Source organism: Ursus arctos, unplaced genomic scaffold (assembly GCF_023065955.2).
Source record: "Ursus arctos isolate Adak ecotype North America unplaced genomic scaffold, UrsArc2.0 scaffold_6, whole genome shotgun sequence".
Classification (NCBI taxonomy): domain Eukaryota; kingdom Metazoa; phylum Chordata; class Mammalia; order Carnivora; family Ursidae; genus Ursus; species Ursus arctos.
Genome location: NW_026623078.1, coordinates 68,059,307 through 68,081,037, shown reverse-complemented (window position 1 = coordinate 68,081,037; position 21,731 = coordinate 68,059,307). Strand labels below are relative to the sequence as shown.

At 38.7% G+C, this 21,731-nt stretch overlaps 1 protein-coding gene across 12 annotated transcripts in view; it reads right to left on the bottom strand.

Moving 5' to 3' along the window:
* The window catches only part of COL14A1 (collagen type XIV alpha 1 chain), a 209,472-nt gene that overhangs the window by 151,305 nt on the left and 36,436 nt on the right, over positions 1–21,731 (bottom strand). For all 12 annotated transcript variants that reach the window (XM_048212550.2, XM_048212549.2, XM_044382622.3 and 9 more), the window contains exon 5: positions 19,241–19,330. In XM_048212550.2, coding sequence (XP_048068507.1) covers positions 19,241–19,330 — 90 coding nt within the window. The remainder of the gene's footprint in view (positions 1–19,240; positions 19,331–21,731) is intronic.

Below are 21,731 nucleotides of genomic sequence, written 5' to 3'. Positions count from 1 at the left end.
CCTGGGATCAAGCCCTGCATTGGGCTCCCTGCCCAGGGGGGAGCCTGCTTCTCCCTCTCCTCCCCGGCTCGTGCTCTCTGTCACTATTCCTGTCTCTCTCTCAAAAAAATAAATAAAATTTAAAAAAATAAGAATTTTTGAGTATATTCAAACCTTATTAAAAATAAGAGCCCAGATGCAGCACTGATGACAAATGATATCTCCTTCCACTGGAAAATATGTTACCCATGTCAGTGTTCCAAATGGAGAGAGACCAGTCAGAAAACAAAAAAGAAACAAAAAAACATTAAGCATCTTAAAATGTGCTAAGGAATTAGTGGTAGAAAACCAGACACACCTGGGAGCCCAGATAAATGTCATGTAAAACCCTGTAGCCAAATGTAATTTTAAAATGCATCTCAAAGGGACAAGTAGATGTCCACAAGAGCCAAACTACGGGAAGAGCCCAGGTGTCCATCTACAGATGAATGGATAAAGAAGATGTGGGATATATATATGCCACATGGAATACTACTCAGCCACTAAAAAAAATGGAATCTTGTCATTTACAATGATGTGGATGGAACTAGAGGGTATTATGCTGAGTGAAACAAGTCAATCAGAGAAAGACAAACATCATATGATTTCACCCATATGTAGAATTGAAGAAACAAAACAGATTAACACAGGGGAAGGGAAGGGAAGGAAAAATAAAATAAGACCAAATTAGAGAGGCAGACAAGCCATAGGAGACTCTTAACTACAGGAAACAAACTGAGGGTTGCTGGAGGGGAGGTGGGTGGAGGATGGGGTAATTGGGTGATGGGCATTAGGAGGGCACTTGATGTAATGAGCACTGGGTGTTATATGTCACTGATGAATCTCTAAATTCTACCTTCGAAACTGATAATACAGTATATGTTAAGTAAATTGAGTTTAAATAAAAAGACCACCCCTTCAAGAAAAACCAAGAAATCCTACAGTTTTGCTAGTTATCAAGCTGCAAATCAGCTTAGCAGTCAAACATGACTGTGAATTCTTAAAATCAAATTATAAAGAGTTTATTGGTAAAATAAAAATAAACGAACAGATAAATAAAAGGGATATGTACATATCCTTTCATTGTTAAAACACTATTCTGTAATTAATTATTTTAATAAAATAAATCCTTTTGGCTCTCCATATTGTATTTAATGTTAACACAAAGGAACAGGGAAAATAAATTCTTGAACTGTGTTTTAATTCAGCTCTTGGCTTAACATGGACTTCATCTGAAATGCAATTCTGAAAATGCAAGGAGTGCAAAAACAACAATAACAAGAACAACAAAAAACTAAGCGGTTTTTTGCTTGATGGCAAGCAAAGGAAAGCACCCAATCTACGGGTTAGATCACAAGTGTAACACTGATGTCACAGATGGCATCAGAAGGAGCGCCCTCTATGCTCACCTATGGATCGAGTCCTCACAACAGATTAATGACACAGATACCATTTTTAATGGTCCACTTCTGGCTGAAAAGTATGATATACATGGGCTGAGGGATTTGCCCAAGGGGTCACACAGTGAAGAAGTGGCAAAGCTGGGGTTTGGACCCCAGTATCATGTCTTTAAACATCTAAGCTTTAGGGACGCCTGGGTGGCTCAGTCATTAAGCGACTGACTCTTGGTTTCAGCCTAGCTCATGATCTCACGGTCTTGGGAGATCGAGCCCTACATCGGGCTCTGCACTCAGCGGGGAGTCTCCATGAGATTCTCTCTCTCCTTCTCCTTCTGCCCCTCCCCTCCATGCTCTCTCGCTCAAAAATAAATAAAAACCTTAAAAAAATAAAATCTAAGCTTACAGTCAAAGGCTGTATAGACTTCTTAGGGAAAACATTTTATTTATTTATTTATTTATTTATTTATTTATTTGAGAGAGAGAGAGAGAGCACAAGTGGGGTGAGAGGCAGAGGGAGAAGGAATTTCAAGCAGACTCCCTGCTGAGCGTGGAGCCCAATGTGGGGCTCAATCCCAGGATCCAGAGATCATGCCCTGAGCCGAAATCAAGAATCAGAGGCTTAACCCACCAAGCCACCCATGCACCCAATGGACTACATAGACTTCTGTAAGGCACTCTACATCATACAAATTTAGAAAGCAGAGGAAAACGTCTCCAATATGAAGGGGTGTCCCCACAGAATTGGCCCCCGCTATGACTGCCATAGCTAGTACATGCCATTTGCAAGCATTTCCAATTTTCTGTGTAAAACTTTTTCCCTTCCAAATGTAATGCACTTAGTACTTAAATAGCCCATGCGAAAAGCATCTCCTTAACAGTCATTTTATACCAATTTTACTGTGCTACTGACATCCTGAAAGAATTTAGTGTTGAAAATACAAGTTAAGGGACATCTGGGCCACTCAGTCGGTGAAGTGTCTGCCTTCAGCTCAGGTCATGATCTCAGGGTCCTGGGATCAAGCCCGGCATCGGGCACCTTACTCAGCAGGGAGCCTACTTCTCCCTTTTCCTCTGCCTGCTGCTCCCTTTGTGCTCCCTCTCTCTCTGTCAAATAAATAAATAAAATCTTTTAAAATATAAATAAAAAATAAAAGAAAATACAAGTTAATTTAAGCACAGGGGCTGTGCTTCAGGCCAATTTCTCCAGAACCAAGCAGCAGAACTGAACCCTCCCCCACCACCCACTATCCCAGGTTTTAAAGAAAAGTTTTTCAGTGGATCACAAAACAAAAAAACCCCACCCTGAATTAGTATAAATCAGTCTACTCTAAACTTGTTTATTAGTTTGATATTATGAGACTAATTTTCTGGATAAAATTTATTTATTAAATATGTATTCAATATTTACTATAAACCAAGCACCGTTCTGGGCAATCAGGAACACAACAAAGTTCTTGCCTTCCAGCTGCTTAAATTCTTAGGAAGAGGAAACACACCATCAAAACAACATAAGTTCAGATTTTTTAAAGTGCCTTATAAAAATAAACATAACGATGTAAGAGTAATTGTGTATGGGAGGGAGGTGTTACTCTGCTGAGAATGACATGAAATTACCAAATTAAAAGTCTTCGTTTTACACCATATTATTCTTTTTGTTCTAAAAGCATTTAAATTAATGACCTAATTATGGCTTCTATAGAAATATTTACAATGTATTTATGGATAAAAGTGTTCACCAACATAAAAACAGAAAAGAGAGAACTGACAAAAGCGGCCTTTTTCTGCCAGGCAAACTCCTATTCATCCTTCAAAACCCAGGTCACAGTTCCCAACTCCATGCAGCTTTTCCAACAGTCCTCAGATGGGACTCATTATCTGCCCCTCTTTACTGCCTCTGCATTGGTACATGGTTTGCTGTATTCATAATACTGGGCTATTATGATTTGTTTCCATTTCTAGCTCCTTGATTTGACTGAACTCATTGAGAGAAGAGAAATTTGCATCTTCTCTTTTTATCTCCTTTGGCTCAGCTTTTGGCATGAAGCACATCAATGAATGTGAACTACATTGAATTGTGTTGTTAAAAGGGAATTCCTCTTTTCACATAATTTATACGTCCAGGAAGGCACTAGAAAAATAAACCATGACGGCTCAATTAAACGATGTCTCTCCCACCCTGGCGCACTACCACACGGGGAAAGTGGATTACAGATATTTACGGATCAGCGACATTGTATCAGATTTGCCTGTCTTCCTTGCTATTTATCCAATGTGGAGACGAAGCTGATCGAAAGGAGAGCATGTACTATTTTTACTCACATTACCTCAATATGCACGCAGAAAATCTCACAATGATTTTCACCACAACTGGCAAGATTCATTTAGTGGCTTCAACTTATTTTTTCTATGTCACTAGCAAAATACCTAGCTAGACCATTCATTACCCAAGACATCTGCAGGAAAACTGTGGTCACGGAACAATTTTTCACTTAAGTCTCTCATGAGGTTCAGTTCCGATTTCCAAACCAAAAGCTCACTTCCAATACTGGCTTCAGCTACATCACTGACGATTTTTTTTTAAAGAGTTAACACTATTTTACCAACGGTTCTAAAAAGGGCGTTTCAATTCATTGGCACATTCTGATTCTTTCAACGTTCTTGGGGGTGCCATTATTGTCATTTTTTAGAAAGGAAATTGAGGTTCAGAGAGACACGTGAATGAATCAGTGGTTACTCCACAGTCAGGACTGGATGCCAGGTCTTCTAAAGGTTTGGTCCAACATGGCTTTTTCATCAGACCATGTACCGCCACCATAGAAAATGTCCTCACTTAATGCGACATGGATGGTCACTAGCTACCTGTCATATTAACGTTACAAGCTGTCCATCTAGCCAGTGGGGAGTAGGAGGCTCATCTTAGCTGAGTCTGTTCCCAGGAATCAGAGTGAGCTCAGCACTCGTTTAGTCTAGTCTTAGCGGAGACCTACCTTTCAGAGCATCCCCGACCGGTGACTGCCCTACCTAAAAGAGCACCCCTCCGTCACTCTCTTCTTTTATTCCGTTTTTATTTTTCTGCAGCACTTCTTACTTTCTAAAAATAGGATACGTAGTAGAATGGTTAATTTTACGTGTCAACTTGACTGGTCCACAGGGTGCCCATCCATTTGGTTGAATGTCATTGTGGGTGTGTCTGTGAGGGTTGTTTCAGGATGACATTAGCACTTGAGTCTATAGACTGAATAAAACACGGAGCCCTGCCTAAAGCGGGTGGTCCTCATCCAGTTGCTGAAAACCTGAAGACAGCAAAAGACTGAGGAAAAGGGAGCTGCTCCTGCCTAACTGCCTTGAGCTGGGACGGTGGACTGGATCTGAAGCACTGGCTCTTCTTGGACCTCGAGCCTGCCAGTTTTCAGGCTGAAACTTACACCATCAGCTCTGCTGTGTCTCCAGCTTTCAGACTGCCGACCTAGGGACTTCTTAGCCTCCATAATCATGTGAGCCAATTCCTTATAACAAATCTCTTTATCGCTAGCTAGCTAGAGAGAGAGATATTGATAGGTATAGATAGGTATAGATATAGATAGGTATTGATATAGATAGGTATTGATATAGATATACAGTTATAAAGTTATTATAGTTACATAGTTACATATATATGTGTGTGTATATATATATATATATATGTATATATATATATATATATGTAGTCATTTATTTATTGACTGCAGCAAACAGTTTTCATTGCTTCCTTTTTTTACAATAATAAAAAGACCTGCCATTTAGTGACTGCTTTCCCCAGATATGTTGTAAGTATCTTTTCCATTTAAGCCTGATATTAATCCTACAAGGTAGGTGTACTTCTCACTCCACTGAGAAAGAAAGGTTAGTAACTTAGAAGGTTAAGTAACTTGCCCACCATCACACACTGAGCAGGTGGAAAAGCTGAAATTCAAATCCAGGACTGACGCCAAAGCCTGAACCACTTAGATATTGTACTTCTTTCACAGAAGTATTTGCGAGGAAGGAAGGGAGAAGGGAAGGGAGGAATAAGGAAGGGAAGAAAGGAAGGAGAGAAGGAAGGAAGGAAGGAAGGAAGGAAGGAAGGAAGGAAGGAAGGAGGGAGGGAGGGAGGGAGGGAGGGAGGGAGGGAAGGAAGGAAGGAAGGAAGGAAGGAAGGAAGGAAGGTAGGAAGGAAGGAAGGAAGGAAGATAGAAGGGAAAGGAAAGGAAAGGAAAGGAAAGGAAAGGAAAGGAAAGGAAGGGTGGGAGGGAGGGGGCCATTAAAAAGAGCATGAAATCAAAGTTTTACCCACTTGCCCTCTATCCAACCTGAGATGAATAATACCATGACAACTTGTAGGGATAGGAAGCCCAATCCCCGAACCACAGCCAAAAGAACATCTCAGCTGTCACTCAGAGCCTTGCATCTTAACAGTAACTGACAGGCCCATAAACACCACATTCATTACATTTCTTCTCTGCTCAAAAGCCATAAGGGACCAGGAGAAGACACTACAGCTGTCTTCAAATATTTAAAGGACTGTCATACAAAGGATGGATTAGTAGTGTTCTGTATGTCCACAAGGAGACAGGTTTCAACTCAACTCAAGAATGAACTAACAGTCAAGATTTCCATAGATCACTGCCTTGGGAAACAGCGAGATCTCTGTCAATGAAAGCAGATGCAGGTCAACCCTCAAGGGCATGACCGAGGCATCTCAACCATCCTCTCAACTGAAGGAACTACATGATTCTCCAAGCACCTTCCCATTCGAAAATTTAAGATGATTTCTTCCCTCCCCCACCTACCAAATTAAACCTAAACTATTCATGGTGCTCTTAAAAGCTTTCCATAATTCAAATCCACTTGACCTGGCCCTATGTATTTCACACTTCATTCCAATAAAATTACCCTCCTTTCCCCCAAAAACGGTCCCATCTCTGAGACTTCTGACTCAATTTTTATCTCCCCTGTTGCCCCCCACCATTTCTTCCCACCTATCCTCTCCAAACTTTACTTACCTCTATGCAAAATACTTAAAAACAGATTTTATTTCCTTGGAAAATATATGGTCCTTTTAAAATACTTTTATATAGAGTTTGCTCAAAAATTTATCTGTACAATTACCTGGTTATTTCCTGATTTTTCTAAGACAATACAGACTCAAGAGAGGCTATTTCACCTGAACATCTTTATTTAAAAACAAAACTTGCTCGACTTCAGAAGCCAGCGTATTGCAGTCACACTTATTTTCATATCTGTATATAGTACTACATGATTTGGGTATATGTTCACTTTGGTTGTTACGTAATTTTCTGAAAAATGCAACCACTCAATCATCTCTGTTATTCCATTTCATCCATAACAAACAGATTCTGATGTTTTGCAATTTCTAAGGCTGAGACACCAACAGTCTGGCCTGCTCAATCTACACCAACAGTCAGGCCTGCAGGTATAGAAACAAGATGTTAATACAAAATTCTTAGACAAGAAGGAAGGTATCAATCAGACAAGGCCAAGCATTCCTACAGGGGACAGACTCCACCAAAATCTATAGTGGCGCTCAGAGCCATAAGGTATCTGATTTTAAAAAAACCAAACCCATGTATTACGAGTTCTTTTAAGACTGAGGACACTTGAGGGTCTCCTGGGTGGCTCAGTCAGTTAAGCCTCTGCCTTTGGCTCAGGTCATAATCTTAGGGTCCTGGGATCGAGCCCCTTGGTCCGGCTCCTTGCTCTCCCTCTCCCTCTGTCCCCCTCTGCCATTTGTGCGTGCTCTCTTGCTCTCTCTCTCAAATAATTTAATAAAATCTTTTAGATCTTTTTAAAAAATGAGCACATTCGAAACTTATTTAAGGAAGAACTAGATCTCTTACCACCAGAGAAGTCACAAGGTAAGAATGGTAAAATTTGCTGAAGGCCCACAGACAAGGTGTCAAAATCCTTCCATAATGTCTTATCAAGCGTGGAGGAGAGGAGGACTAAGAAAACTGGAAGTCTATTGCTAGGAGAATCCCCTTCCCTTGCCCTCAGGAAATCTTGTCATTTTATATACACAGGTATGACATCCTCTGCAGGTGTTCAATGATTATTTTCTGAATGACTGATCCTGCCTCGTGTCTCTTTGAATTCCTGAAAAAAATCAACTGCAATGCTTCACATCAAGGAAAAAAAAAAACCCAGAAATCAACTTTCTGCTTTTTTATGATAAAAACATTCTTTCTGTTAACACGGTCTTCCTGAACCTTCTCCACAGGATTGTGACTCCTTGAGTCTAAAACAAGCCGCATCCAAATATTCAATAAATAGCTGTTGGTAATGTAAGACACTCTGTTGCATTCTGTATGTTATTTTCTCTCTGAAATGAAGACATTAAGGAAACAGGAAATGGAAAAATGGGTTGGAAACTGACAGTCCTTAGGTGTCTGAGATGTCCCGGGCATGTCATCCAGGGGCCAGCCATTCATCTTCACATGCCCGCATGCTTATTGTGACTATTATGCTGCTTTAGCCAGTGAAGAAACTAGGGCTTAGAGAGGTTAAAGCAGCAGTCCTCCCTTACCCATGATCCTCCCTTATTCCGTGGTCATCGTGGTCTAGAAGCAGACCATCCTCCCTCTGAGGTATCATCAGGTCAATAGTAGCCTAACACTTCATCGAGGTGCCGACATCATTCACCTCACTTCGTCTCATCACACCAGCATTTTATTACCTCACATCACCACAAGGAGAAGAAGGTGAGTACAGGACGATAAGGTAATTTTGAGAGAAAAAGACCACATCGATGAAACTTTTATGACCGTATATTGTTATAATTGTTCTATTTTATTAGTAGTTATTGTTGTTAATCTCTCATTGTGCCTAACTGACAAATTAAACTTTATCGTAGATATACACATATAGGGAAAAGCATCATACAGAGAGCACTCGGTACCATCCGTGGTTTCAGGCACCCACTGAGGGTCTTGGAAGGCACCTCCCACAGATAAGAGGGGGCTGTTGAATGCCCAAGGGCATGGCTAGGTAGCAAGGGAGGGAAGAGTTCACTCCAAGAGATGTTTGACCACAAGACCTGATTGCAGTATTCTAAGCCACAAGGGGGAAAAAGAAAGTTCAGGATGGGAAGGAAAAAGTATTCTGATGAAAATGTTTTTATTTATTCTCTTAAACCTCAGGCTGGAAAGCAATTCATATCATCTTCTGATGTCTCCTTTGAACATGTTTACCCAGACTCAGGGACCTACGATGTGTCTGATGCCTTAAACCTGATAGACTGTTCTTTGCTTGCTCTGTGCTTCTATGAAATGTTATGGAACACTTGGAGGGAAGAAGTGAGGGGAAACAGGACCATAATTATATCACAGCTTTTCTGTCACACACTTGTAACAGATCTGAATTTCTGAACCTTTTTTTTATTAATAAATTCTTTTCTTCCTCAAACACATCACCTGTTTATTGAGCAAGCTGACCTTGTTGAACTTCTCAACTTTTTTCTTAATAAATTAATAAATTAAATTACTTAACATCACTTTTTTAAAACAGTGGGGTTTTTTAATGGGAGAGGGGCAGAGGGAGACCGAGAATCTCAAGCAGGCTCCACACCGAGGGCAGAGCCCGACACAGGGCTCCATCCGACAACCCTGAGATCATGACCTGAGCTGAAATCAAGAGTCAGACGCTTAACCAACTGAGCCACCCAGGCGCCCCTAAAGAAAGGGATTTTATTTAATACACCAAAAAACTGAAGACCATACAACAGCACATAGCTAGATTTCTGTCATTTAAAAATGGCTTCACCCAGTCCTTCTACTCCTCCTCATTCTCATTTTGTCTTTGGAAGTCTTAATTTGGCTCTGGTGTTCTACATTTTCCCCAACAAGGACTCAGGGTGTGGCTATCTATTTATGCTCTTCAGAACTCTTTATGTTCTATTTGATCCCTTCTCAAATCCACAGATTCTCTTTTCCATAGTCTCTCAATCTCTTCTTCTCTTGTTTTGAATATTTCTATGACTTTAATAATATTGTTTATTTGGGGTGCCTAGGTGGCTCAGTCGGTTAAGCGTCTGCCTTCGGCTCAGGTCATGATCCCAAGGTCCTGGGATCAAGTCCCACATTGGGCTCCTTGCTCAGCAGGGAGCCTGCTTCTCCCTCTGCCTGTCCCTCTTCCTGCTTGTGCTCTCTCTCTCAAATAAATACATAAAATCTTTAAAAAATAAGTATTGTTTTTTTTAGTTTTTTATGTAATCATTCCATAATTGAAATCCATGGGATTCTGAGACCATCCTTTTTGTGTCTTCTTTTTTTTTTTTTTTTAAGATTTTATTTATTTATTCGACAGAGATAGAGACAGCCAGCGAGAGAGGGAACACAAGCAGGGGGAGTGGGAGAGGAAGAAGCAGGCTCATAGCGGAGGAGCCTGATGTGGGGCTCGATCCCATAATGCCGGGATCACGCCCTGAGCCGAAGGCAGACGCTTAACCGCTGTGCCACCCAGGTGCCCCGTGTGTCTTCTGATTCTTACTCATGGCACATGGTTTACTTTCATGTTTCAAAAGTTTGGATTCTGAGCTCTTTCTTGGCATTACTTTATCTGTGGCTGTCTTTAGAATTTGAGCTACACGTACATGTCTGAAATGTGATTTTGTGTTTGCATCTGCCACGCACCCTACTTTTACCAACTCTGAGCAGTTTTATAGTAATCTCTTGAATGGAAGGATCTTGAACGGGAGAGTGAAACTTTGAAAGCTTAATTTGAATGTAATCTAGGCCCAGGGTTACGAATTCTCAAGGTGTTTTCCCTCATGAGCAGAAATATTTTAATCCACCCTGGTGCTGCTGCTGGTACACTATATCGGCTGTCTAGATAATAGTAATTTAAACAATAAAGAAAAAAAGGAAGAGAAGGAAGGGAATAGTGAAGCAGAAGAAGAAGGAAAAGGAGGAGAAGGAACATCTACCCAGGATGCTCTAGGAGCCAGGCACCTTCTACACACTTCAATGCATGAATTCCAGCCACAACCTAACTCCAATGTCCGGTTTATGAATGAACCCAATCCCTCCGCTCTCACCTCTAAGAGTCAAGATTTAGCCAGCATGAATCTTCAAGCTCCACCCGTTCCCCTTTGTTGTCTCTGATCTTCTGACTCCTGCCTTACCCAAATTCAGATCTCCAACAATCCCATTTTTGTCAAACTAAACTCATAGCCTTGAGCTTGGTGGATCTAGGACTCAGAATAACTGGTGCAAAAGGTGGCAAAACTTCAAATTTATCTCTTAACTGTGAGCCAAGAAACCATAAAACTATTAACGGGAAATAAACAATCCTAGTAAGTAAAAATACACCTTCAGCCAGTGTCCTGGCTGTTTTCAACCATAATGACGACACATAATGGAGAACTGACTCTTCTCTAAGACTGCTGAGTCCCTGCCAGACTATGTTAGTCGAGTGAGGGTAGAATCATGCCTACTTTGATCACCAGTTAATTCCCAGTGCCTAACACAGTGCTCAGCACTAAAGGGTAATCACCAAAACTCCTCAATGCATTTATTGTTAAATCAATAACATAAAAGTTTGGTCTATGATTATATTAACTCATGAAAACTATACACTGTAATATCAATAGCCAATACTAATGTAGTACTTACTATGTTCTAGGCACTTGAAACATCTTAACTAATTTAATCCTTACAACCAATTTTTGGGAGTTGTCATGTTTCGGATTTTTAAAAAAGTCAAACGGGATAGTATGAGAAGTAGGATCCACTGAGGTTTGTACAGGAGAGCACAACCTATGCAATCCTTATTGGAAATACCAACATAGACCAGCTGTTCTCAGAAATAAATGACTCAGTTCATCAAATGACTCTGTTCCAGCACATTCAAAAGCAAGGAACAGCAATCTTTTTCTGAAAAGGGCAGGAAAGAGAATGTTTTAGTCTTTGCAGGTCATAGGACACCTGTTGCATCTGCTCAGCTCGGGTTTTGGGGGAAAGCAGCAACAGACAATATGTAAAGGATGGAACGTAGCAAGCATAGCTCTGTTCCAATAAAACTTTATGTAAGAAAATAAGACTGCGCATGGCCTGTGAGCCATAGTTTGCCAATCCTCAAAAGAATAACTTGTGCTCGTTTCATTTTTTTCTTAGAAAAAAAAAAGACCCTCTTCTCATTGTAGAAAACTAAAAAAAAAGAAAAAATTTTCATTAAACAAAAGCAAAGTGGGTCAGAGATCTTAATTGAAAAACCACAAAGAGGGGGGGAAAAAACTCTATGCAACTTTTCCTATCTGTTTCATAATCTTTTTCAATCTGGTTCTGCATTCTTGTGCAAAACACCAAAAATAACTGAAGAAAGCTGTTTGGACAACAAAGGAGAAATAGCCGTTGAGGCAAACATGCCAGTATTGTGCTCAAAGGCAAATACCACTTTTGTTTGCGAATTTGTTTTGGATTATTGAAGAAACATGTATAGTCGGTTGAAAGCAAGTAACTCTTTAACTGCACGGGTAACTTCTGTTAAGGACCTTAGCTCTTTACATTTAAACGAAAATTCTAAACTGTGTGAATATGTCTGATCGTATTGGACCAAAAACTGTTGACTGTAAACAACACAAGGAGCAGCAATGAGAATCACGGGACGAACACATTTGGAAGAGGGGATGTGGCAAGTGGTACATCACAACTCGGGTGGGGAAGGCCTTCTTGTTGCCTGCGGGACCAGGAACATTCTTCCCCAATCTCCCGGGAGCCCTAACTTTTGCCTGGATTGTTGCCACTGTTGAAAACTCACTTTTGGTGACAACTTACTTTTTAAGACAATTCTCCCCCACAACCAGTGTCCGCATCCTCACTGGCCCTGCACACACCTCACAGGAGCTCTTGCCGAAAACAGGAAGCCACCTTTTCTTCCACAAAACTGCTGACAGTCTTAGCACAGGTCCTGATCACTGCAATAAACACTTCGAAACAGCTCCTGCCTGACAGTGGGCTCACAGAAGTCCCCTCCATAATCGTATTTATTTTTTTTTAAAGATTTTATTTATTTATTTGACACAGAGAGAGAGAGAGAGAGAGCATAATAAGCAGGGGTAGCCGCAAAAGGAAAGAGAGAGAAGCAGGCTCCCCGCTGAGCAGAGAGCCTGACATGGGGCTCGATCCCAGGACTGCTGGGATCATGACGTGAGCTGAAGGCAGATGCTTAACCAACTGAGCCACCCAGGTGCCCCTATAATTGTGTTTAGTGAGTAAAGCAAGTGTACTGCTGAAGTAATGGTCCTCTGGGTGTTCATTCGCAGTTATCAAAGCATGTGTCCATGTGACTCTTAATTTTCATTGTCCATTTTCTTGTATTTAATTTACTTTGTCCGATCTTTCATTTTAGAAGGGTACAAGAAAGGGGAAAAAAATGAAGAACTTAGGACATTTAGGAATATCAAGCTATAGCTAAATTCTGAGGCCAACTCTAATCCATGGGTAGAAGATAGATTTCACCTTGAGTGTCATTCTTTAAGCACCACATGGTGAAGAATGCTAAGCCAAAACTCAGCTGAGAATTTATGTGTAAAATCCTCCAGAAAAATATTCACAAATCTTTTTTTTTCCAAAAGAAAGAGGAAAGATAAATCAAAAACTAATGAGTTTGGTTATTTAGAAGGGCTGAGTAAAACTAGGTAGATGAAACAAGGAAAGTGATACTTCTTTTGAGTATTACCCTTTTGTATACTTTTTTGCTCTTGGAACCACATTAATGTTTATGCATTCATAAATTAACCCAGCTGTTTTAAAACTGAATGACAAAACCACAATGAATAGGGAAGAAAAGAACTAACCCAAGATCCTTTTGAACACAGATGTTTTATTATATACCCACACTAAAGGCAAACACTGAACTCTAATTGATAGATATTTTTACCGTGTGTATAGATTAGAAATTCTAAAACTACTTTTATGATTGAGCATGTAAGCAGATATATTTAAGATATTGGGAGACATGTTTCCCAACTTTCTTGCAAAAGATTTATAAATAAGGAAAGGGGGGGCTAGAATGAACCTGAGAAATGGGTCTAAGGTAGATGTAAGATATGATAAATAGATGACAGATAGATGATGGACAGATAGAGGTGTGTGTGTGTGTGTATGTGTGTGTCTGTGGTGCGTGCGTACTCTCAGCTAAGAGGACCTAGAAGCAATGACATTCTAGATGCAATAAGCACATCTAGTGGTCGTGTCTTGGTTTCTAAATACCATTTTCCATGAGAAGAAACCAGGACTTCTTGAAGAACTGATTGATTTCTGAGCAGGGCAGAAAAAACACAAGACTCTGAAATGTAACATTTATGCCAGAAAGTAGGAAAAGCTTAAAGAATGATAGACATAGGGGAGAGCTGGAAATAGCTCCCACTGAACAAATCTGGAAGAGTTTGAGCATTGAAATAAATAATGATAGCAATGGATTATATTCCATCCTGTAAAATAAATATCCGTGAGTCCATATTAATACAAATAGACAAACAAACGTGGGACAAGGGAAAGAGCTCCCTTACAGTAGAAAACCAGCTAATACCTGCAGAGTAAACAATGGAGTTGGGAAAATTACCATTTTATAAATAGCATAGTAGCAACTGATTGGGGCAAGAATCTTCAATGAATGTTAAAACAAGTAGGTAAAATTTTAACGGGAAAAACAGTATTTTCATAGCCTTAAAATATCTCCTCACAAATTATTTATTGTAAGGGGAAATAGACTTCATATTAACCAGGAGTTTACAAGTCAAGAAGTTCCGCTTTAATGATCATATAAGAACAAGAGACAAGATATTGAATGCGTTCAGTGTGGGAAGTTGGAACTGATACTTCTCAAGCAGCACCCCTAAAGGCTATACGCTTACTGAAATTATGGGCTAGAAAAATACCTGCTTTCCAGCAAGGAAGATAACAAAGAGTTTATATTGGCCTAAGCTCTGTGTGGAAGAAAACTGTCTCTCCTATGAATAAACTCAGAGTGTCCCAAGACAAGAAATAAACATAAATCATTACTACAAAAGAGAACCTCACTGGAGAGGCACAGTCCTAAACCATGTCGTGAAAAATTCCCACAAATGAGCTCACAAACCAATGTGACACATCAAACAAGAAAACAAGCACCACCAAAGAAAACCAGTTTGAAAAAAGAAGAGAAGAATTTAGTCCCAAAATACTTTAGATAATGTAATTATTGGGCTCAGAATATAAAATAAATATGATGGACCTATTGTAATAATTTTTTTTAAAAATCACTAAAATGGAACAAAGTACCATAAAAATTATAGCAAAATTATTAAAGAATTAAATGTAATTCCTAGAAATAAAAGATTTACTCATTGAAAAGTAAGATAAAAAGCAGATTTGAAAAAGGAAAAGAGATAATTAGTGTGCTAATAGAAAGGTAAAGGAAATTACCCAAAATGTCATTGATAAAATTAGGTAAAAAATATGAAAATGAAGAGACATGGATCATTGGAGGAGACTATCTATGAGAAATCTAATTTAAATACAGAGAAAGAGAGGAGAGAAAAAGGAATAGATAATTGAGGAAAAAAATATTTGAAGAGCTAAACATTGAGAACTTTCCAGAACTGGTGAAAGACAGAACTCTTTATTCTGGGAACACAAAGAAATCTGCAACTAGGCTATTGTAGTGAAACAACAGAACTCTCAAGAGAAAGGAAAGAAAGTCTGAAAGGCATCTAGAGAGAAAAGAGAAATCACCTAAAACAAACAACATTTAGACTGACAACAGGCTTGTCAAAAACAGGAACCAGAAGATAGTGACACATCTTCTAAATGTTTGCAGACAACAACTCTCAACCTGGTACCCAGCTAATCTTTCAACATCAAGGGGGAGGTGAAGATATTTGGGGTATGAATAAAGTTGAGTTTATCAACACAGATCTTCTCTAAAGGAAACTGAACATGTAGAGAAGGTCTGACATACAAGATGGAACGCTGAGCAAATAAATTCATAAACATGGGAAAACCTAGACAAACCCTAGCTGTCAAAATAATAATTATTATAAGTATAATAACTTCATGAGGCAAAAAATAAACTAAATGTATTTGCCATGAATTGTGTTAAATACAGGAGATGGATAATTGAAGTTAATGTATTACAAAATCTTGTGTTGGTTAGGAAATGGCACACATATGGATTAGCTTTAGACTTTGATTTTATATGCATGTTAAAATTTTAATTATAACCATACAAAAAATACAAAAGGAACAAATACCTTTTAGTTCAGTGGGGGGGAGGCTGCGTTTAAAAAAAAAATTGACCAATTCTAAATAAATAAGGCATACAGGAGGGAAAACATAGAGGGAAATATACAGTAATAGAAAGCACAAAATAAGTGGCAAATCCAAACTTTTCAGCAACTTCAACAAATCTAAGTAGACTAAAGTCACCATCAAAAAACAGAGATCCTAAGAGATACTATTACAAATCTAACTGAATGCTCTTCACAAGATTACTCACCTTAAACCTGAGGACATGAATAGGGGGAAAGTTAAAGGACAGAGAATCAATGTATTATGTGACTGCTAAAGAAAATTAAGCTAGTATTGCTACATATTAATATTAAACAAAACTCTCATTGAGTCAAATATTGAATTACTAAAACTAAGAGAAACATTACAAAAGAAAAAGAAAAAATCACTGGGAAAATACAACTTTTGTTTACATGTACCTAGGCCATTATTTAATGGAAAACTACCAGGGTTACAAAGAGAAATGGACGAATCATACATTAGAGAAAGAGATTAAATTTTTCTCATTGCCCACATTTAAACAATAAGTCTCCACAAATTTTTAAAAAATATTCCAATCACAATGCAATTTGCTAAACACCAAAAACAAAGAAATATCTTTTTAAAACTCTCCATAAGTTAGAAATTAAATAATACAATCCTGGGGCACCTGGGTGGCTCAGTCACGTGAGCGTCCAACTCTTGATTTTGGCTCAGGTCATGATCTCAGGGTCGTGGGATTGAGCCCCGTGTCAGGCTCCACACTCAGTGCAGAGTCTGCTTGATATTCTCTCTCCCTCTCCTTCTACCCCTCCCTCTCTACCCCTCCTGCACTCTCTAAATAAATAAACAAACAAATAAATAAATAAATAAATAAAATCTTTAAAAGAAATTGAATAATACATTTGTAAGTAACATACAACAAAGAAGATGAATAAATTGCCTCTACATAAGTTAACATGAATAACTCAAAAAAATCTAATATTGTGTTATAAAAAGGTGAGTTGCAAAAAGTTATATATATTATAATAAAATGTATATAACATTTAAGATATAAATGCATAATTAGAATATGGTTTCAGGATTCACATATATGTAATAAAATGATAAAGACACACATTAGAATGATAAACACTGAATTTGGAATAACGGTAACCTCTTAAGAAGAGGGGAAGGGAATATATAGGGAATATATATATCTATACATAGATAGCTCCAACTATATTTTAATACATTTATTTTCTTAACTGGACAAAGTCATTTATTACATTATTTTTATATGTGCTGTATATCTGATATATTTAACAATAAATTATAATAATATAGCTAAATATAAATATAAAATTATAAATTATTAGACAAATAAGAAAATGTTTCATAATCCAAGAAAATCAGAAAGCCAAGACATCCATAAAAGTTAAGAATAGTATAACTGTCATGAATTTTTAAAAACTGCATTAAAAATTTTCAAAAAGCATGAATAAAGTTGCAAGGTAAATAATACACCAAGAGAAGATATTTGCAAAAATATGAAAATATAAAAGAAAAAGTTTTAGTATCCCAAATGTATAGAAAACTTCTATGTATTCTTTAGAAAAAAACAAAAAACACAAAGCAAAAATAGACCAAAGATGGGCAAAAATACCAATGACCACGGAAGATATGAAAAACAAAAGGGCTTAACCTTACTAGTAATCAAAGAAATATAAATTAAAGCAGTGAAACAATATTGGGAAAAGACTAAGTATTAAGAATTTCAAATGTTGGAAAGAATATTTATGTTTTAAAAATAAATTATTGAAAAAAGTATCAACTTGATAGGCCCTATCGAAAATTTTAAATTTGCATATCCTTTAACCCTGAAATTCCGTTTTTATTTTTTATTTTTTTTAAGAGTTTATTTATTTTAGAAAGAGAGAGAGCAAGCACGAGCAGGGAGAGCGGCAGAGGGAGAGGGAGACAGAAATCCAAGCAGACTTCATACTGAGTGCAGAGCCTGATGCAGGGCTTGATCTCACAACCCTGGGATCATAACCAGAACCGAAACCAAGAGTCGGATGTTCAACCAACTGAGCCACACAGGCGCCCTTCCACTTGCAGAAGTATGTTTTCCCAGCACGGTTGCAATCGTGAAAACAATGAAGTATCTAAATGCTCAGCAGTATGGAAAATAGCTAATATATTATCTGGCACTTAAAAGGAATGAGGTACACGAATAATGACAGCTAACATTACTTACTGGTAGGCACTATTCCAAGTATTTGACACTTGTCAACACTGTCAATCCCTAAGAAGTCTATGAAATAAATTCTACAGATGAAGAAACAGAGACATAGAAATCAGGATAACCAATATAAATCATCCAAGGTTAAGGCAAAGGCAGGCTTTGAATTCAGGCAGGTACATAGCACGTTGATGCAATTTACCACTAGGTTATCGTGCGTCCTGTATGCAGTAACACGGAAAGTTCTCAAAGTGAAAAAAGCAATGCACAGAACAACGAATGCAATACGGCAAGCTGTGCACATATGTCTGTATACTCACAGAAAAGTGACTGAAAAGTCACATGCCAGAGCATGAAAATAAACACTGGGGGAGGTTTTTGGGTGACAATTTTTTTAGCTATTAGTATTTTACGTTTTTCATAGACCCTTGCATTTAGTTGTCTTTGCATTCAGTGAAGATTTACTTAGACACCTGTTACGTACCAGAAATTACTAGCTACTGAGGAGTCAGTAAGGAGCAGAAAGAGACACAATCATTGTTCTCTTGGGTCGTACAGTCTAGGGGAAAAGCCCAACATTCAGATTATAAGTAAATGTAAAATTATAACTATGGCAAATGCTTTGAGGGAAAATCAGTTGTCGTATGAGGGCCTGTAAAGGAGGACAGTAGTCCGGGAAGGTTTCAAAGAAAGTGATGACTGAAACGAGCTTTGCAGGAAAAAGAGGAGGCATTTATGCAGAGAGGTGATGGGGGAGAGTGTCTCATGGAGACAATGCCGCAGAGAGAGACCAGATCTTTAAAGGATCTGAAAGAGCCAGCAAGACTAGAAAGGAGTGAGCTGTTTGATGAGGAAGGAGAGGAAGGGACGGGTAGTTTCCAAGGGTAGGCAGGGCTTGGAGGGCCAAGAGCAGTGGGAAGCTATTGAATGGGTTCTAAGGTGTGCAAGGTCAGATTTGTTTTGAAAAGATTCCTCAAACTTCGCAGTAAAAATAAATTGAGATTTTGCTATCTAATCCTGTACATCAGAAAAAGAAATGGCAGCTTCGCTGAATATCGGCAATAGACATGGAAAGAAATGAGCAGATTCTGTCCAGTATTTCAATAGAAAATAAATCCTGGGTGAGGTACTGAAGTTGGAGAGGAAGGGAGAGAAAAGTACTGACAGTTAGCAGATGTAAGGAGGGAAGAGTGACATGCGGCTGAGGGAAATTTCCATAACAGATCTGCATTCTTCCAACGTTATTAAAACAACCCCCAAAATGAGCAAATCCAAAAAAAAAAAACAAAAAAAAAAAAACCACAAAAAAATCTCACCTTCTTCTGGTGGAGTTGGTTTGTTCCCATTTCCTTTATCCACAACCTTGATTCTGGGTTTTGGTTCCTTTCTTTTTTCCAAATCTTTAACTGGAAGAAAAGGAGAAACACAGCAACATGTCATGTTAAAGTCTAAAAGAAAATATTCAATGAATTTTACTAAAACCCTTGCAAGTTTCAAGAGTATTAGGTAGAAACTAGCTCCGTGGTAGAATTCCATTCCCAAAGATTGGAAATGCTATTTTATTTCAACCTTGTCTTTGGAAAGTGTGGAAACACTGAAGGAATTGCTTTGGTCGAGTACTCACAACGGGTAGATGTCGCAAATACATTCGACCTTTCGTAACTGCTATAAAATCAGCATGATTATCCCCATTTCATACATGAGGGAAGGAAAGACCAGGAGGCTAAGTATTTAAAGCATATTTCATAAAACCAGAAAGTTTTGGACCAGGATTCAAGCCAGATCTTCTAGTCTCTGAACAATGCCTATGAGTTGGCCCCTGTTCTAGATAGATCTTGGCCATGAATATCCTCATTTGGCCTTGGTCTGTCTGCCAAAGAAGGTAGAGAATCCAAAATAATTTCCTTTCATACTTAAAGGGAAAAAAAGCTTCCCTCCTAATAAGTAGTAGTATTTCTTTGTCAGTCATTATGAAATATTCAGGGGCCCAGAATTAACATATCCATACCAATCTACTCCCCCATCCCTTCACTTGCCACTGCTTAAAACTCCACAGCAGTTTCCTGCTATTGCTTGGCACCTCAACTTGTTTGCGTCAGCTCAGACCACCGCCAATGGCAATGGTTTCTGCACAGATAAAACACCCATGAAAAGGCAGAAGGGATCCTCTGGTGAGATACTTCATGTAATTGTTGCATTCACTTCACGGTTATCAGCAGATTTATTTCAGGGCGGGCTATGTAAGGGAAGGATGATTTCCTCTGAACCATCCTTCCTGCCTTCTCTAGGACGTTAGTCCATTAACCCTGTCTCTATCCGCGCCCCCCCCCCCCTTTCTACGGCTTTCCATCCCTTTGCTGAAAGGGTTTGAGACTTGCCAGTTGCCAAGGTCATGTTGCTCTAGTTCTGTTATTTGTTTCCTTAGAAACCATCCTTGGCTTTCTGGTACCTAGAGGTTAAATCCCAAGATTCAAAAATAATAAGACGCCTTGATCCTACTATTCCCACTGACCCTCTAACTTTCTAAGTCCATTTTTTCAGACCTCACTCTCTGACTTCTTTATAAGCCTTGACCCCTTTGGAACACCCTCTTCTTTAAATTCTTTTCTTTGTCAGTTTTACAAAGGCATTATTCTGGATTTTCTTGTGTTCCTCTGACCCCTCCTTTAGATTCTCATTTTTTGGATCCTTTTTCGGCTTCCATTCCTGAAACATGATCATATACTAAATTTGCCCGCACACCCCGCCTATAATTTTATCACCCCACAATTTTAATGCTCACCCTTCTGTGGATAATTTCCAAATCTATATCTTCAACCCCACCCACCCATAGGCCATGGCCTCAAATTGAAGAAATCTGCAATTTTCATATGAGAACAATTATGCTGAGCGGTCATAGAAGCAGAAGCAGAAATAGATCTGGCAAAGAATAATTCCAGAGGTGGAGACGCAGGGAAACTTCACAGGAAAGGTGACATTGGAGCCAGACTTTGAAAGATGAGCATGATTTTGCAGGCAGAGATTAGCAAAATGTCATTCCAAAGAGGAAAATGGTGGCCAAAGAGAAATTTTGCCAAAATTTGCCAAAATAAGGCCATAAACCATTCTGCTATATGATATATATCTATTTATATCTATATCTATATCTATATCTATATCTATATCTATATCTATATCTATATGTATATATATATATAGAGAGAGTGTCACTTTCAGTTGTGTCCCTAGGTTACATATAAGATGCAACATATATGTCACACCAAGCTGCTGTCTTCCTCATGCAGGAGGCAAACTAAATTGGAAAACAGACTGTCATAAGCGAAGTGGCATTAATCATGACAACAGCAACCATGCCCCTACTATGTGCTGAAGTGAGCTAATCCACACAGTAATAGGCATATAACATTACCCCCACTTGCAGATGAGAAAACTTGAGGCCGTGCTTGATTTGCTCGGCCAAATCCACACACCAGATCAGAGATGCCTTTCTATCTTCAAGATCCAATAGCACTATTTCTCATGCTTCCCTATGTATCAGAAGATGGACTCATGAGGACTTCAGATCTCTACACTTACTGTAATCCTATATGTACAGCATTTGCCTGGATCGTCATTTTCCGGGACCCAACCATGGAAGTTTTCCAGGGAGGGGACACCAGGCTTTAACTCCATTTCACATGGAGCAAAATGAAAAAGAAAACCGTCCAAAGTTATTTTAATATCATTGTTGCAAACTTTTATTTGGAAGAACTAATGCCTGACAACCATAATGATGTAGCTAAATATATATATATGCTTACATGTAAG